This window comes from Rhinolophus hipposideros (genome assembly GCF_964194185.1).
Source record: "Rhinolophus hipposideros genome assembly, chromosome: 15".
NCBI classification, from domain to species: Eukaryota; Metazoa; Chordata; class Mammalia; order Chiroptera; family Rhinolophidae; genus Rhinolophus; species Rhinolophus hipposideros.
In genome coordinates, this window is record NC_138061.1 from 18943155 (window position 1) to 18959134 (window position 15980).

The window sequence follows — 15980 nt, forward strand, 5'->3', positions numbered from 1 at the left end:
TGTTACTAACAGGAAGAACTTGACTTTCAGCAAACTGCGGGGGAAGAGACCCGAGTTGCCTTGAGTGAGAGTTGCAGTTTTTCTCAGATGGAAGGAAGCTCCAGGGACAGTGCTCCACAGATCATGTGCTGGCCTTGGCCTTATATCTTAGCTGCAAATGACCTCTATAGGGAAACAGATTCAGAAAGAAGACACAGCAAATTTTACTTAAAAAAAAAAAAAAAAAAAGCGTTCTACTTTCCACAAGGGCTCTTTCAGATGCTACAGTTTGCTCTGTGCCTAACTTTGATTAGGTTCTCTGCGTGCCCGTTTCTGTCTGTGTCAATTTGGCTGTGATGTCTTGTAAGTTCTCCAGGGGAGATGCAGTGGCTGTTCAGCTCACACCGTTTCAGGGTCATGCAGAGGATATTACATAAATGAACATTACAGTGAATTATATGTGGGCTCTTAGCAAACAAGAAGGTCATTTGGGAATTAAACACTTTCCAGAGGCAAAAATCTAACTGCTTTCTGGCTGGCTCCACACCCCAAACGCATCCCTCTCTTTCTACGGGTTGTTCATTTCAAATTGTGTTTGCATGTGCTGGGTTACCTCTGTCTGATGAGTTCAAGTGCACATGTGTGGTGATGTGTACATGTGCCATCACACCAACTTTTCATCTCCCCCCAGGGGCTTCTTAATTCAGTTTAGCAATTATTGATTTCTTTTCCCTTTGATGACCCAAATGGAGCGCTATTACACATTCACTTAAATCTCCCGAAAACGATGATACTATTAAACCACCCTGTTGAAATCTGCACGTAGATGTGTGCACATTCATTGTCAGGAATCCTTGATCTGGGGATAGCCAAGTTCTGTAGTGAGTTCAATGGAAGGACCAGCTCCTAAAGAAAGATTTCACCAAGGTTTAAAAATTAAAAAAAAAATAATGAAAAATAACAAATGAAAACGCCATTGGTCTGAGGTCAGTAAAGAGTTTTTAAAAATCACATTTGTCTATTATAAGGGAAAAAAAATGTTTCAGGAATGTCTGGAAGAAAGCAGAGTGAGAGAGAAGGACCTCATCTGCTGCATACCAGGTCTTCAGTACTTTTGACGTGAACAGAAAGTAAGGATCCTTCATTGGTTCTGCCTCTCCTCGAGGAATGGTCCCCCTCCCAACAGGCAGTATACCATGGGGACAGTGGAGCACAGTGGTTAGGGGTCTGTATATAATGTGCTAAACTTGCCCACCACTCACAAGCTGAATAACGTGAGTCACTTAAGTCTCTGTGGGCCTCAATTTCCTCATCAGAAAAAAAGAAGTGATAATTACTTGAAATAATGAAAGTTGTCTAGCATACAGAGTAGGCATCCAATAAAGGCTAGATATTATTAATAATAGCAACCACTTACATTTGCTTAGTACTTTAACATTTACACAGTTTTCCCACTTCCTATTATGTTTGTTTCCCACAATTCTAGAAGACTAAGGAGAGAGATAATATTATCTCTGCCCCCCTTTTTGTAATAAGAGAAGTCCGTTCAGTGCTTGACTTATTCGAGGTCACACAATGGCAGACACTACTAGTTGGTACTCAGCAGCCACTCCTCACCTTTTTTTTGTTTTTTGCTGGTGGAGCCCACCTCTTGCCATAGAAAATGCCAAGTGAAAATATCAGCTCTTCCTTTTTCCAGTCTTCATTGCCTCCACATGTGGGCATGTGGCTGACTGGCATTGAGATTACAGACATTTTGCTGAGAGGGCTTTTGGGAAAGAGTTTTCTTTCTAACTTCAAAACCAAACAAAACGCAAACAGATATACACTAGAGGCCCTTCTTTTCTTTGCTGGAGGTAGCTCTGTCTACATAGGCGGCAAAGAAGTGTTCTGAACACCGTGCAGACACGAGAACAGGTAGCACCACTGGTGACACTGTCAGGAAACATGGAAATCACATGGGTGCTGGCTAACGATGGCATCGTTTGGCTAAACCAGTCCTGGAACTACATAAACTCTGTACCTCCTATTATATAAGATAACACATGCCTTATTGTTTGAGTTCCTTTTACTACTATTTCTTGCTGCTAAAGGCATTCTAACGGGTATGGTGGCTGAACCACAGCTTCAAATTGGTCTTCTGATCCCAAAGACTGTTTTTTTCAGCAGAGCGTACTGCCATCCTAATATTAACGCCTTCCACAAAACAGCCGCATGTAGCTCTCTGTTCTGCTATTCTATGTGTCCCTACTCATAACCTAAGCTTTAGCTAAACCTGAGGAATTGCTCTCTTCTGACGGTTCTGTGAGCTTTCACACGCGTGCAACTCTGTCCTCATAATTCCTTCCCTTCGAACACCATCTCTGTGGTCTTTCATCTCCATCACAATGACGCATGTCCTCTGGGATTTGTCTTGCATGCCTCCTTTTATATGAACCTATTCCTGATAATACTGCTCCTTCTTGCTCTCTAAAAGATATGAACACTTTATCTCCTGTTGCACCCCTTTTTTTCCACCTGATTTTGTAACCATCTGTGTACAACTGTGCCTCTCCACAATGAGCTTCCAGGGTTGGTACCAAATCTCATTCTCCCTTTGTGTCCTCACAGCACAACCAAGTCCTCACAGCAGGGATACTTTTTATCCCTGCTTCTTAACAAGGCTTAGAAAATGTTTATTGAATTAAGTGTGTAGAATTTTACAGCTGAAAAATCTTTCTTCTGAACTAAGCTCTCATTTTCTGGGAATTATAGAGTGCTCTTATTCTTGGATTCATGACCCTCGTAGGATTCAGGAGATCAGTGATATCATTAAAGTTATAGTCATTGTTTTATGTGCATAGCTTTTATTAGATCAGATTCTTAAAGACTGTACGACTCCTCAAAAGAATAAGAACCTCTGTTTAAGTTGGAAAGTTGAATAAATGCTTACTGAGCCCAAGACTCAATCTGGAACATGCATATTTTTAGGAAAACTACAGTTATGGGTTTGCTTCTTTTCCCTAAATCTGGAGTGCAAAGAGAACAAAACAAATTTCTGGCTCTTGAATAGCCCCCCCCCACACACACCAATTTGTTTTATCCAGCTCTTCAATCCCCCTGAAAGGTTGTTCCACATCTCTTCAGACCCCTTATCATTCTCTGTCCCTCCCACCCACATCCGTAAAAACATCCAGCCAAATGGACTCTGGCAAGCTGCAGTAAGCAGGGAGGTGGCCATTCGTGGTTGGGCCATGAGGAAACACCAGGGCCTGCTGGAAGCTGGTGGGCGAAGGATGGAGGTAGCCAGCTTCAGCTCCTGCCCCTACTTGCTGGCATTTTAATGCCAGACTGTAGTCCACCCCAGGGAGCGGAATTATGAACAGTAGCATGTTGAGCTCTGTGGAGTCTTCCCAGGCGTTACAAGGACAGAAACAGCCGCCCCAGCCAGCCCTGAATCACTAATGACTGAGAGCAATACAAAAGGAAATGTCTTGTTTTATAGACTAAGACTCCTTTCACCCTCTTCATTATTCAGGATTTGGAACTGCAGGCCATTAGGAATGAAAGAGACGTTAGGATCTTGTAGCCGAGTGTCCATTGCCAAGAAGCCCAAGGCCACTCTTTTGTTTCCCTGAGATTAGATTCTGCTTCCACAATTGGACACAGAGAGGGGGGAAAAAGACTGCAAATCACCAACAATTGAAAAAAATGAGGAAAGATGAAACATGCCCTACTTTTCTAAGATTTCCCTTAAATGAAGGTGAGGTAAGCAGGAGCCAGACCAAGTGTCCTGGTGGAAGACTGGGACAAATCTCCCTAAATCAAATCTTCCTAAATGTCCATTCCTTCTCCCAGACTACCCTAAATTCATAGTTTAAGAATAGTCCATTGCTGGGCAAACAGCTTCTTCAAGAAAGATTCTCTTTAACCCTTTGCTTCCAACCAAATTGCTACTTTTAAGGAAAAGAATTAGGAGAGACCCTTCACAAGGGAAGCATGGGCATTCCTTTCCTTCTTAAGGGGTGAAGGGAGTGGGAAATACATTGACCTCCCAATCTTCCACACACCCCCTTTCCTCTGGGGTGCATTCTTTAAGTTATCATGAAAAGGGTCAAGACACTGTTTTTTCCTTATGAAAGTGAAAGAATTCCTGTGCTGTTACTTGAGAAATGTGGAAGACATTTTGGTTCTCTACAGTCTAGTAATTAATACAGATGTTTTCAAAAGTATACTGTGTAGAATCAGGTTAATAGGAAGGTGTTTTAGGGGTTCCTTAAAGTTTGGAGTTTTGTTTCTAAATTATATTTTTATATTAAAAGAACATGCTGCCACATTGAAACCTGTCACATGTCTAACTACTTGGCATAATGGAGACTGCGAGATATTAACCTAGTCTGCTGCCATGTCAATTCATTCGAACGCATACCTGGAAATAAGGCTTGGCCTGCCTTTTGATACAATGGAACATTTTTGACTGGCTTTTGTAATTTTACACCAGAACACTCTTGTTAGTCATCTACAGACTAATGTCTCTATTTATCTCTATGAATGCTTTTGTTTTGTAACCGAGTCCAGAAAGAAGTTGTGGTTAGAAGACAGGAAGAGTGGATTGGAATTTCTCCCTCAGGTTTCTCTGTAATGGTTTCTTTGCTTTCTTTTTTTTTTTTTTCAGCCTTATTTAGAAATAATTGACAAATATAATGTATATATTTTAAAGTGCACAACGTGATTTGATATATATATGAGATATATATATATATATATATATGTACACACACACATTGTGGATGAGTGCCAAGATCAAGATAATTAACATATTGGTCACCTCACATAGCTAACTATTTCTTTTTGTTTTTGGTGGTTGTTTTGGGGTTTTTGCTTGTTTGTTTCTGTTTTCTGGTTGAGTCTGCTTGAGATCTACTCTGAGTACCTTTCAAGTATACAGTATTGTATTGTTAGTTATAGTCACGTTGCTGTACATTAGATTCTCAGAATTTATTCTTTTTATGATTCAAAGTTTGCACCCTTTGACTTACATCTTTCCACTTACCCTTCCTCCAGCCCGTAGCAACCACTATTCTGTTGAGTTTCAACGAAATCGCTTTTTGGTTTTCGTTTAAGATTCCACATATAAGTGATACCATACAGTATTTGTCTTTCTCTATCTGGCTTATTGCACTAGTAAAATGCCCTCCAGCTTCACCCATCTTGTTGTAAGTGGCAGGATTTCCATCTTTTTTACAGCTGAATAATATTCCATTGTCTATTAAATGTAATGCCACATTTTCTTTGGTGACTGATTCTAAACACCTGTGCAGAGTTGAGGAGTGAGAGGCTGGAATTGTTAGAATTATTCAGCAGGAGCTTTGGAAAACCTTGGGAAAGGGATAATAGTTTGGTGAGCTCAGGTGATGAAAAGTGGATTTGGAACTGGGAAGAACACCTATAATCACTTCTTTTAAGACCCATTCTCATCCCTGTACACTGTTTCTGGCTCTCACACCCTTTATGGGACGGTTTGAGAATAGCAGCTTGGTGGGTGAGCATGTTCTTTAAAGGCATAGACAAAGTAATACTCCCCTCCCCCCAAGACGCTTTGTAAGCAATGGGTATGGCAGGAAAGAGCCAGAGTAAAACAATAGGACAGGTGGCATGTGGTGACAATGGCTTCTAGACTGATTGGGGGCTATTTAGACATGCCATGTGGAAAGTTCCGAAATAACTGGGTCCTGAAGTCTGGCACAATGTAAGTAGAAGTTGTCAAGCAATAGATATTTGAATTATAGCTATTTAAAGAAAGTATCCTAAGATTTAGAAAGTAACCCAAAAAGCCGTTACCATATAGTCAGCACTTATTGTTTTGAACCAGGGATATTTTGGTACCATATAGTGAAAACAAGATTAGAAAGAAATGAGATGCTGATGGATATTCTGTGTTGTGTCAATGTGTGTTCAGCCAAACAGCCTGCTCTCATTGATTGGATTTATAATTACATGCTATGCACTTGGACTCATAGAATTAACTTTACACATCAAAATTGTTTACTGAATGAATAAAAATAGATTACCATTTTTATATTTAAGTACATATAACATTTCACTTGATTAACAAGTTCCATTGATATTTTTTTATGTTTGAAAAAATGAACAAATATGGTAGACTATAGGACCAGAATAGGTAGGCAATTGCATTTTCCCCTTTTTCTCCTCTCATGGTGGTGGTTTTGGATACGGCCACTTTAACAGGTGCTAATTCCCTTAAATAGTATTACTAATTAACCAGAACAGAAAATCAAACAAACAACAACAAAGCGAATCTAATATAATGATGCATCACTATCCAGGAGTAAGCTGCTAAATAACGCTCATAGACAATAAAGGGAAAATAGAGGGGAAGAGAGATTTCAAATAATCGATTGAAAACAACTAAAAGTTAGCAGTTTTCCCTTCTTTCTTGCCGTGATCATTCTGAAAACAGATTAGATTGATTCAAGTGGCTATGCCTTAAAATGCCACGAAGGACTCCCCTTGTGGTGCAGTATTGATAAAGTGCCTGAGTGTATATCACTGGTGTTTTCATTTTACTAGCCCAGCAAGAAAAGTCAGGGTGTGGATTTCTACCTCACTGCCAGACTGCCTGTGAACTGCTTAAACAATCTCTGTGCGTGTGCATGAGAGGCTCCACTGTATTACAGGCTGGGTTAAAAGGTTCCTTCTCTGGCGCTCCTCTGAATTCCCTCATCAGATGGATGGAGACCCCGCCTATGACCAGCTGAACTTCATTATTTAGTTTGCTGCCGTATTGTATCAAGAGAGCAACTACCTAGAAATGCTTTATGCCCACACTAGTCCCATTTTCTCAGTGGGGGATTTATAGGCCTATTTGGAAAAATCGCACCGAGATGGAGCAGCAACATCACTCTGTGTCTGCAAACAAACAGCTACCCTGCTGCCGCTGATCAGTGTTCCTGGGATGGTGGTGATTGAAATTTAGCACTTAGAGTGACTTAATTGGTGCACGGACCTGTTAAGCATATGCCCCCACCATAGGTATGCCATCTGATGTGCCCTCAGGGTGCCCAGCACGTCACACATGCTCAGATTTTGCTAAAGACGCAAGTTTGGAACCCATCTTTGAAGGAAGCCTGTGCCATAGTTTAGGAGGAGAGGGGTGGCCTTAGAGCACAGGTTCCCAGATCTCTGCCCGTCGTTGGGTTACCACTGTTCTACATTCCCTTGAACTTGGAAGAAACCTAAGGTTGTGGAGTTTCAGTTTGCTTGCTGTGAAAGACGTGTTCAGAATCCGCTCATTGATGCTTGTGCCTTCAGTAAATCAAGCCCTGTGCTAGCGGAGTGGAACTTGGAAGGACTCAGCACTCCTTGGCAGCTTGCTGCCTTGGAATTCAAGGTTAGAATGTTCTGTGCTCACTGTGGCTAGAACTTACCCCTTGGCCTTCATACAAAATCCTGGAAATCGATGTCAACATTTTTCTGCTGAGTTGGAAACAGCAGGACTGGGCCAAATGTTCTAGGTTATGAGTATCAGGAGAGAACTATGAACCGCCACAGAGAGTGGAACAGCCCTGTTAGGTTCTTTTCCTTATGTAAGAAAAACAAGTAAGGGGGAAGGACATCACTGGTTAGGAGCACACTGCTCTGTTCAATCTTCCCAAGTGTCCTGGTGTTCATGTACTTCACGTAACCAGGTGAACCCTGGCCATCACTGCAGAAACCAAAAAAACAAAACAAAAAACAGTCTTTTCAAGCTGCCATGATGAGTTTCAGTGGGAAGAGGTTCATCAGCTCTCTATCCACTTAATTTTCTTTGGTGAACACATCCTGTCCTAAATGGATCACAGACTCCTAGGTTTCATCTGTATTTATGTTCTTCTCTGGCATCAGGCAAAATCCTGGGCTCCTAATAAATGCTTAATAAGTGTTTGTTGAAGTCTGAAAAGAATGCATTGGATAGTTTAGGTTCCTCTGAGTGAGGGTGAAAATAGCCATAGGTTAAAAACAGAGAAGGATATACTGTGACATTAGGTTAAGTTTCGGTGTCTCTCATTTACATAGGTCCCTTTCCAGGACCTGTCCTAAGTTTGAAATCATAATCTTATATCCTGTTTCTATGGAGGGCTCCCAAATTCTCTAAGTTTCAGGACCCCATAAAACATGGATTTGTGCCTCTTAAAATGCTGTTGCTTAGCCCTTGTGACTTCTCCCATCCCATGGCTTCCCCACAAATTGGGAAATCAGAAGAAACTGCTAAAGCCAAGCCTGCAGAGGAAAAGAAAGGGAAGGAACGAACAGTTAAGAACGCCATGCTAAACAAGGATAATTTGCATTTATAACCTAATTTCACCCCTCACAGCAACCCTTTCTGGGAGATAGCATATTGAGTTTCAGACAAGCTAAGTCACCTTCCCAGTGTGGTACAGCTTCCAGGGCTGGGGACTACATCATTGACCTTCCTCTCTCCCAACCATCTGCTCAGGGGTTACCTTGCAGGGTGCCTATTGGACAGCACTGTGCATCTTCCCTGAAAGTGTTAAGCCCACCAAGGTAAGAAATGCCTGGACTGGCAGGTAATTCTTGCTGTGGGGGCGAGAAAGAGACCTTTGAGGAAGGGATCAGGCTTGAGCTGTTTAATGGAAGGCATGGGTAAACCATTCCCCAGTCAGTGTAAGTGAATGCTGTAACAATTCATTCAATTATGTTAAGCGCCCATTAAAGTAATCCCAAACCCTCCCTTGGGCCATTTCAGCTCTATGAGATTGTAATTGTTTGAGACTAACCATGATTTCTTCTTTTGCCTTCAGGTGATTCTCATTTTGACAAAGCTCTATGACTATAACCTTGGGAGCATCACGGAGAGCTCGCTTTGGAGGTATGTAGATCAATTGAGCTAATGATTATTGTTCCTTAAACGTGATGCCCACAACTGCCCTCCCCTACCCCGTCTTTCCTGGTGAGGAGGTTTCTGGTTAGCGCAGCCGTCTTCCTCTGTTTGCTCTCTGTTTCCCATAGCCAAGGTCGGGCTTTGTCTCCAAGCAGGCCAGATCCTTGCTTCTTTACAGACTCCTTCTTTTGGTCAAAGATCTTGTTGCTAAACTGTTTGTGAGTGTGTCTTTATGCGTTTTGGTTCTCACAGTTCTCACGGATCTGTGAGCTTAGTGGAGCAGAAGGGAGAGAATGGGGATATCTTTGCAGAGGGGACCAATACAACCTCTCGGTCTGCAGAACCCAGGCGTGCTCCCTTGCAACACTGTCCTGCAGCTCGCTAGCAGCACACAGGTGTGCAAACACAGTTATATGCATGCCATTATCTCTACGGTTCATCCTATGTCGCCTCACACATATACAGTGTGATAAGTACTTTTGCAAATGAATGGTACACATTTTTTAGGGGCAGGTTATATCTTTGGATACCAGTACAAAAGAAAGTCCTTAGAAACCCGAGAAACTATTGTCTCCTCCTTTTTTTTTCTTGGAAACTTTTGAATCTGTTCTTTTCGTTTTAAAATATCAGTTTTATTTATCTCACTTCTTATAGGCTCTTCACCAACCTGTGTCATGTGCCCAAACCTGAACCAATTTCAGAAGCCCAGGAGAGCACTATCTCTGATTGGTCAGGCTTGGATCACGTGATAATCTTGGGAAAGGATGAAGACAACCCCAGAGATAATATTCAGTAATTACTGGCTTGGTGTCAAGTCTATTCTGATTGTCAGTGCCCTTGTCATAACAATGGATAACTGTGTCAAATATCACTTTTGATCAGGCACACCCGCAACACACACAAACACACACAAACCTGCATGACTAAGTGGGTGTGGCTATACTAATGACAGAAAAGGGAGGAGTAGTCTTTGAACAGACAACACCTCGTGGGTGGCCACTGCATGAGATCAATAAGGATTCCGTCACCTGTCAGTTCACATGACTAGGAGAGGCTGACTACCAGCTCTCAGCAGTAAGGTCTAGAGAGAAAGACTCTAGTCACCCCATTTGTGTAAGTTTCCGCCCCTGATACAGTCAGTGTTGAGTGAGAAGGGATGATTGATTTACACAGTAGCAATTTGGTTGCAGGGCCTGCCCTTATAGAGAAATGCCATCGCCATACAAGAGAACGATCGTGGAAGGGATATATACCACGGCAGGAATGTACCATACCGTATGAGGCGATCGTTCATTAAATTTCTTTTTCATGTCTGTTTTCCATTAGGCTTGACCCTATGTACAGGAAGTCCCTCTGTACAGGAAATAAATTGTTCTGTGCTTTAGGAGAACCCTGGCAGACCTAGAGAAAGGATCGATCCTCTTATTTGTTCTCAGGCATTTAAGTTATTGAACTCCTCCCCCACCTAGGAGGTCAAGTCTGCAGAGTTATATCACAAGAAAATTTTGTAACCGCATTAAAGTGTAGGAAATTTGGTAGGGACCTCAAAAAGTACAGTTCTTTAATGCGTTAAGGGCCTGACACCTGCTGTATTGTTTGAATTCGGTCCCTGTTCATAAGAATCTCAGTGAGTCTGAGGAAGCTTATGCTTCGTTGATAGATTTCTCTAATGTATGCACATATATGAAAGTAAAAGCCACCTTTTATTCTGCACTGCGCCTGCCATATAAAGTGTAGTTGGCCTATTAGAAAATTAGAAGGTACGCAATCCTGTCTCAGTGGGACAGGCTTTTAGCAGCTCTCACTTTAATCCTGAGCATGGGAAGGGCGTGCTGGGGGCCGTGAGGAGAGGCTTGTCCCCACCGCTGAAGCTCATGTTCCACAGGCCACTGCTTTCTGATGGGGCATTGTCACCCATGCCCCAGTACAGGAGGAATGTACTTTGCTGATCTTAAGGGAGGGGAATATTGAAGTCAAAATGACATCACATTCCAGTGGTATCAGGCCTCCCTTCTGAGGGAGCTGCCTCCAGGAGCTTATGCTTGGAAAGTGTGGCAAGAATGACTTCTCATCTTAGTATCAGTTTCACTGGAGGAGATATATATATACTATACACACACAGACACAGACACACACAAGGCATATATATCTGGAGAGAGAGACAGAGACAGAGACAGAGAGAGAGAGAGCCAAAAAAACGTATACACATTTTAAAAAAGGAAAAAACTGTACTAAAATTGTAATAATGTATGCCAATAACAAAAGATGAATACAAGTCATGTGTATACATTTTTGACACCTCCGATATGTATGTATATATATATACATATGTATATACACATATACATAAACATGTGTATACCTATATATGTACATATGTATATACATATCATATACCCACACATATTTACTTTTCTAATACACCCACAATAGTCATTTGCCATATATGTTATGTTATACATGTCTTACGGGGCAAATGACTACTGTGGGTGGTCTATACTATTATAACTACTCATTTTAATACTTTGATAGAGCACATGCCTTAATGCAAATACAATTAGAAAAGGAAAAAAAAGGGAAAGCGAAGGAAGAATATTTAGAATTGTCCACATGTGCTTTGGGAGAGCTTGCATTTCTGACTCACTCCTGATGCCTGTCTTTGGTCTGTAGGGAACCTCTGTGGTGTTCATGCAGAGGAGCCTGGGACAGGCGTGGATGGGTAAAGGATGGGGATCGGGATGAGAGCTCCTCCTGGTTCACAGTCACCTAGTTCAGCCTTGCCTGGAGGAAAGTAGACTGCTGTTTTTTTTGTATACCAGCTTGTACTTCCCAGAAAACCTGCCTATGCCCCAAACCAGGGTGTCAGTAGGGGCACAGTCCAGTTTTTAGAGATTCTCATGGTCCCACAGTCCTGAGTGTGGGACTTAGCACATAGACGGTGCTCAATAAGTAGTTGTTCTTGAACAGACCAGGCAGTACTACAGTTTTATCTCTACTGCATAGTCATCAACATATAATTCTATTTCTCATTTATTTATTCCACATAGATGAATTGATTGACTCCTCCAGGCCCTGTATTGTTCTTGTCCAGAGAAGGGAAGGTGGATAAGTACATCGATCAACAGCACATAAGCTTTGTTGTCTAGGTGTTCATTTTTTATAGGGGACCAAAATCTGTGGACAGTTAAAGCTGGAGAGAAATGTCCTTACACATAACCTGTCTTACGTAATTATATTGGATAAGGCACTTAAGCAGCCACCTAGCATTGCCAGATCCCAGCAGAAGATAAATCTGATGTAAATAGACAAACTGTCATGCAATCATAAGAGCTATAATAAAGATATGAGATAAGTGTTGCTTCTTTACTTTCCTCGGGTGTATATTTTCTCAGCTAGACTTTGAGTCCTTAAACCCAGCACCCCGTTGGTTTAATGATAATGGCCACAAGACTTGTGATAATGGTGATAATGACAATAATAATGAAAACTTTTATTGACTGCTCCCTATGTGTCATGCATGATGCTAAGTACTAGACATGCATTCTTGCATCCTTTCAATTTAGTTTTATAGTGTGTTCAGTGTCACACAATTAGTAAATAATAGCCCACACACATACAGGCATGTTAGTTAATAAGCTTTAATCATTTCACTGCTTATCTCTCTTCTAGAATCCCATCTGCCTTATGGTAGATCTTTCTATCTACACCTAAGCAAATAAGCAAACACAATTTTTACTTTCATATATATATATATATATATATATATATATATATATATATATATACATACATATATACATATATGTATTTACCTCCCCCCCACCCCCCAAAGCACTGTTACATTCTGAGCAGCATTTGCCTTACTCCAGAAAAATCCTAGGCAACAAGGAATGGCTTCTTGTTCAACAAATAGATACATGAGCTTTTCAACTGAGCTCTTATTCTTTACAACTCTGAGGAGCTGAATAGCTAACAGGGGGCAAGTGGCAAATGCCTTTGGGTTGTTAGAATAGGAGAGAGGCCAAGAGGCAGCTGACCTTGTAGTGATGCCCTGGGGCTTCAAACCTCTCTGGATCAACAAGCCTTATGACAGAGTGAGATACCCCTCTACCAAATTAATGACCTTTCACTCCCAGTCGGTCTTGTCATTGATTACACCTTAATCCTGGAGCAAGTTGTTGATTTGTGTTGGTTTTGTGTTGTTGTTCACTCAGGGAGTCATACCGAGAGGAAAGGGAGATGATCTGACACAGAACAATTAACTATACTGCAGAACCTTCTCTACCTGACAGTGGATTAAGCTTGGAGATTTGGTAGAGCTGATGGTTTTATCATATTGAAGCAAGATAAGCTTAACAGTTGAGATAAATAAAATGTCAGAATCTAATTACAGCATTTCTGAGAAGAAATACATTCATCTTCTTTCCCTTTTGTGCCAGGGTAATCGGCACTCGGCTGACTGGCTTAGCTGGTGAGAAAGCTCTAGGCAGTTCTGGAAGGACTGAAAGCATACTCTCTTAACGGGACACACAGCTGCAGTGCCTCTCTGTCATAGAGTTTGCCTCACATACCTGACTTCTTTTCAAATTCAGTGCTATCCTAGTTTTACATCCATATGAAACACAATCTTCTGAATAGATCTCCAAAATTATGCACTTCCCAAACATCAATACCTGTTTTTGGGGACAAAGGAGCATATGGTGAAAGTCAAGAAAATGGGTTATTTGATTCTGCATTGGGAGCCAGCCCTGTTTCCTTATCACAGGAGACACGTTGTATCTTCTTAGGTGTTCCACACAGCCTGGTTATCAAGAGAAGTGTCTCAGTGGAGTCTTTGTGGAGATAATGGCCAGCGAGTGCCTGAGGCAGTGTCTGTGTGGGTTGGCAGAACACCTGGGGTTTAGGCTGATAGAAGCTGACCTAAGACAGTGACTGCCAGTCCCGTGGCTGATTTCCATTAGCTGCAAGTCTCTTTTCCTTCCTTTTTCTCATCCAGGGGAAAACAAAGGGCAGCCTGGGCCAGATTGTTTCCCTGCCCTGAAGGAGGTTTGGCTACAAAACCCAGTCAAGTACGAAAACAAGGAAATAGAACAGGTGTACCCACCCTAAAATATAGAGAGTAAAGCTAGACTGTGATCATTTCCCTGCAAGAGGACTCCTGGCGTCTAAGGATGTTATCCATCCCTGTGCCTACAAATGTTTAGTGCTTCCCAGTGGCCCCGAGAGGGAACCACGCTGCCCGTCGGGATAAGGAGCGGCTGCACATTTTGTCTGTGGGATCCTGGCTTCTTGGAGTTTTATAACTCCCGCTCCCATCCCCACATTTGAGTCACACAGAGCTGCTTGTGGATCCCAGACTTACACATTTATTTCGTTTTACTTAAATCTTACTGTTATTTTTAAAAATAATAATAAAAAAGAATGTATGCCCATGATAACGAGCCAAACGAAGAGACAGAAAAACATGTTAATGGCCTCTTACTTCCCACGCAGATCCGGATTCCCTGAATTATGCAATGCTGTTTTGGGTGATTCTGTTCATATAGTTATGACCCAACTTGAAAACGCTAATGGATATGTACATATGTCAGGACCACTTTTTTTGTTTTAGAAAGTAGGAATAACTATTCATAGGATTCCAACAACCTATTTATTCCACTTACTGACTCATGGATGTCTGTGCAGATGAATACATTTTTTTTTTAAATGTGTCATGTTTATAAGCATCAAACAGCATGGATGTTGTATACTGAAATAAACAACTGCATGTATAATTAACTTATATGATGCTTCATGGGTGCCAGGAAGCTTCTCAGGGCTTTTTATCCTCATAATAACCCTGGCACTTCTAGTAGCCCAAGTTTACAGATGAGGGAAATGAGAGAAATGCAGCTGGTAAGTGGCAGAGCTGGCTTTTGAGTCTGTTCTCTTAATGCCTATGCTACACTGCCTCTCTGTTACCTTTTTGATGGATCTGTAGCTAGTTTCTATAATATTTGCTATTTCATACAGTGCTTCAATAAACATATTTGTAAGCAGGTCCTTACATTTTATTAATTTTCTCCCTGTGAATTATTCTAGAGTCCCCAACGTGATATTGCTATATCAGAAATATATGCATTTATAATGTTGATAGATACCTGAGATTACTTTCCAAGAAGGTTGGAATGATTCACATACCATAAGCAATGTAAGATTGTACATGTCTCAATGATTTCACCAGCACTGGGTATTTTCGGTACTTAAAATTTTGGTAGTCTTTTGAGTGAAAATGACATCTTGGTCTCAGTGTGTTTTAAGGGATATTTCCCTGACTATTAGTGAGATGGAGATCTTTTCATATGTCTATTGGTTTGTGGCACTGTTGATGCCCTGTCTTCTCCTCCCTTCCTACTCCCAAGCAAAGGTACGGTAAGTGTTCCTTCCTCAGTAGTTCTGTAGTGTGTTGTATAATGGTTATCAGATGTATATTCATTTGGTTCGATCTATTAGCCCCCTATCCTATGGCAGGCGTTATGCTAGGTAGCTACTGGGAATAAAAATACAAGTAGGACATTCTTCTTTTCTACAAAAACTCAAAATCTAGTGAAGAGCAGACACTCAATGGGTGACTATAGAAGTATGGCAAATGCATTGTACATATTAGATACCAGTTATTGGTGATAGTCATCTGTTTTCATACTAGCCAGGAAACTCCAAACCAGTGATCATGTCTCAGTTGTTTTTATTTGCAAGTAGAACTTGACACACACTACATATTATTAAATGCTTTTCGCTTAGAAACAACATATTAAGAAATGGTTTAGAGTCTCTGAAAATCAGGTCTGTGCCTTATACTTGTTTCTGTCCTAAATTGTTAACCTCCCACCTTCCAGGAGATTGTTTTCAATAACATGCTAGGTGATCTTAGGAAATACCATCACCTTATGCTCAAAGATTAAGAACTCAGCCAGTGCTGAGTGTAAAAAGCCCAGGTTCAAGTCAGGAACCTGGTTATGTTCCTAGAACTCTGTGCATGCGTGTCAGCCCCCTCACTTTTGACAAAAATCTTCCTGCACACTCACCTGAAGGCTGTTTATACAAGGATTGGGCTGCATTCTGCCCAGAGGCACTGTCGGCC

The 15980-nt window shown here is 41.4% G+C and overlaps 1 protein-coding gene across 6 annotated transcripts in view; it reads left to right on the forward strand.

Moving 5' to 3' along the window:
• SORCS1 (sortilin related VPS10 domain containing receptor 1) overlaps nt 1-15980 on the forward strand; it is a 471564-nt gene that overhangs the window by 161876 nt on the left and 293708 nt on the right. For all 6 annotated transcript variants that reach the window (XM_081074044.1, XM_081074043.1, XM_081074040.1 and 3 more), the window contains exon 2: nt 8781-8848. In XM_081074044.1, coding sequence (XP_080930170.1) covers nt 8781-8848 — 68 coding nt within the window. The remainder of the gene's footprint in view (nt 1-8780; nt 8849-15980) is intronic.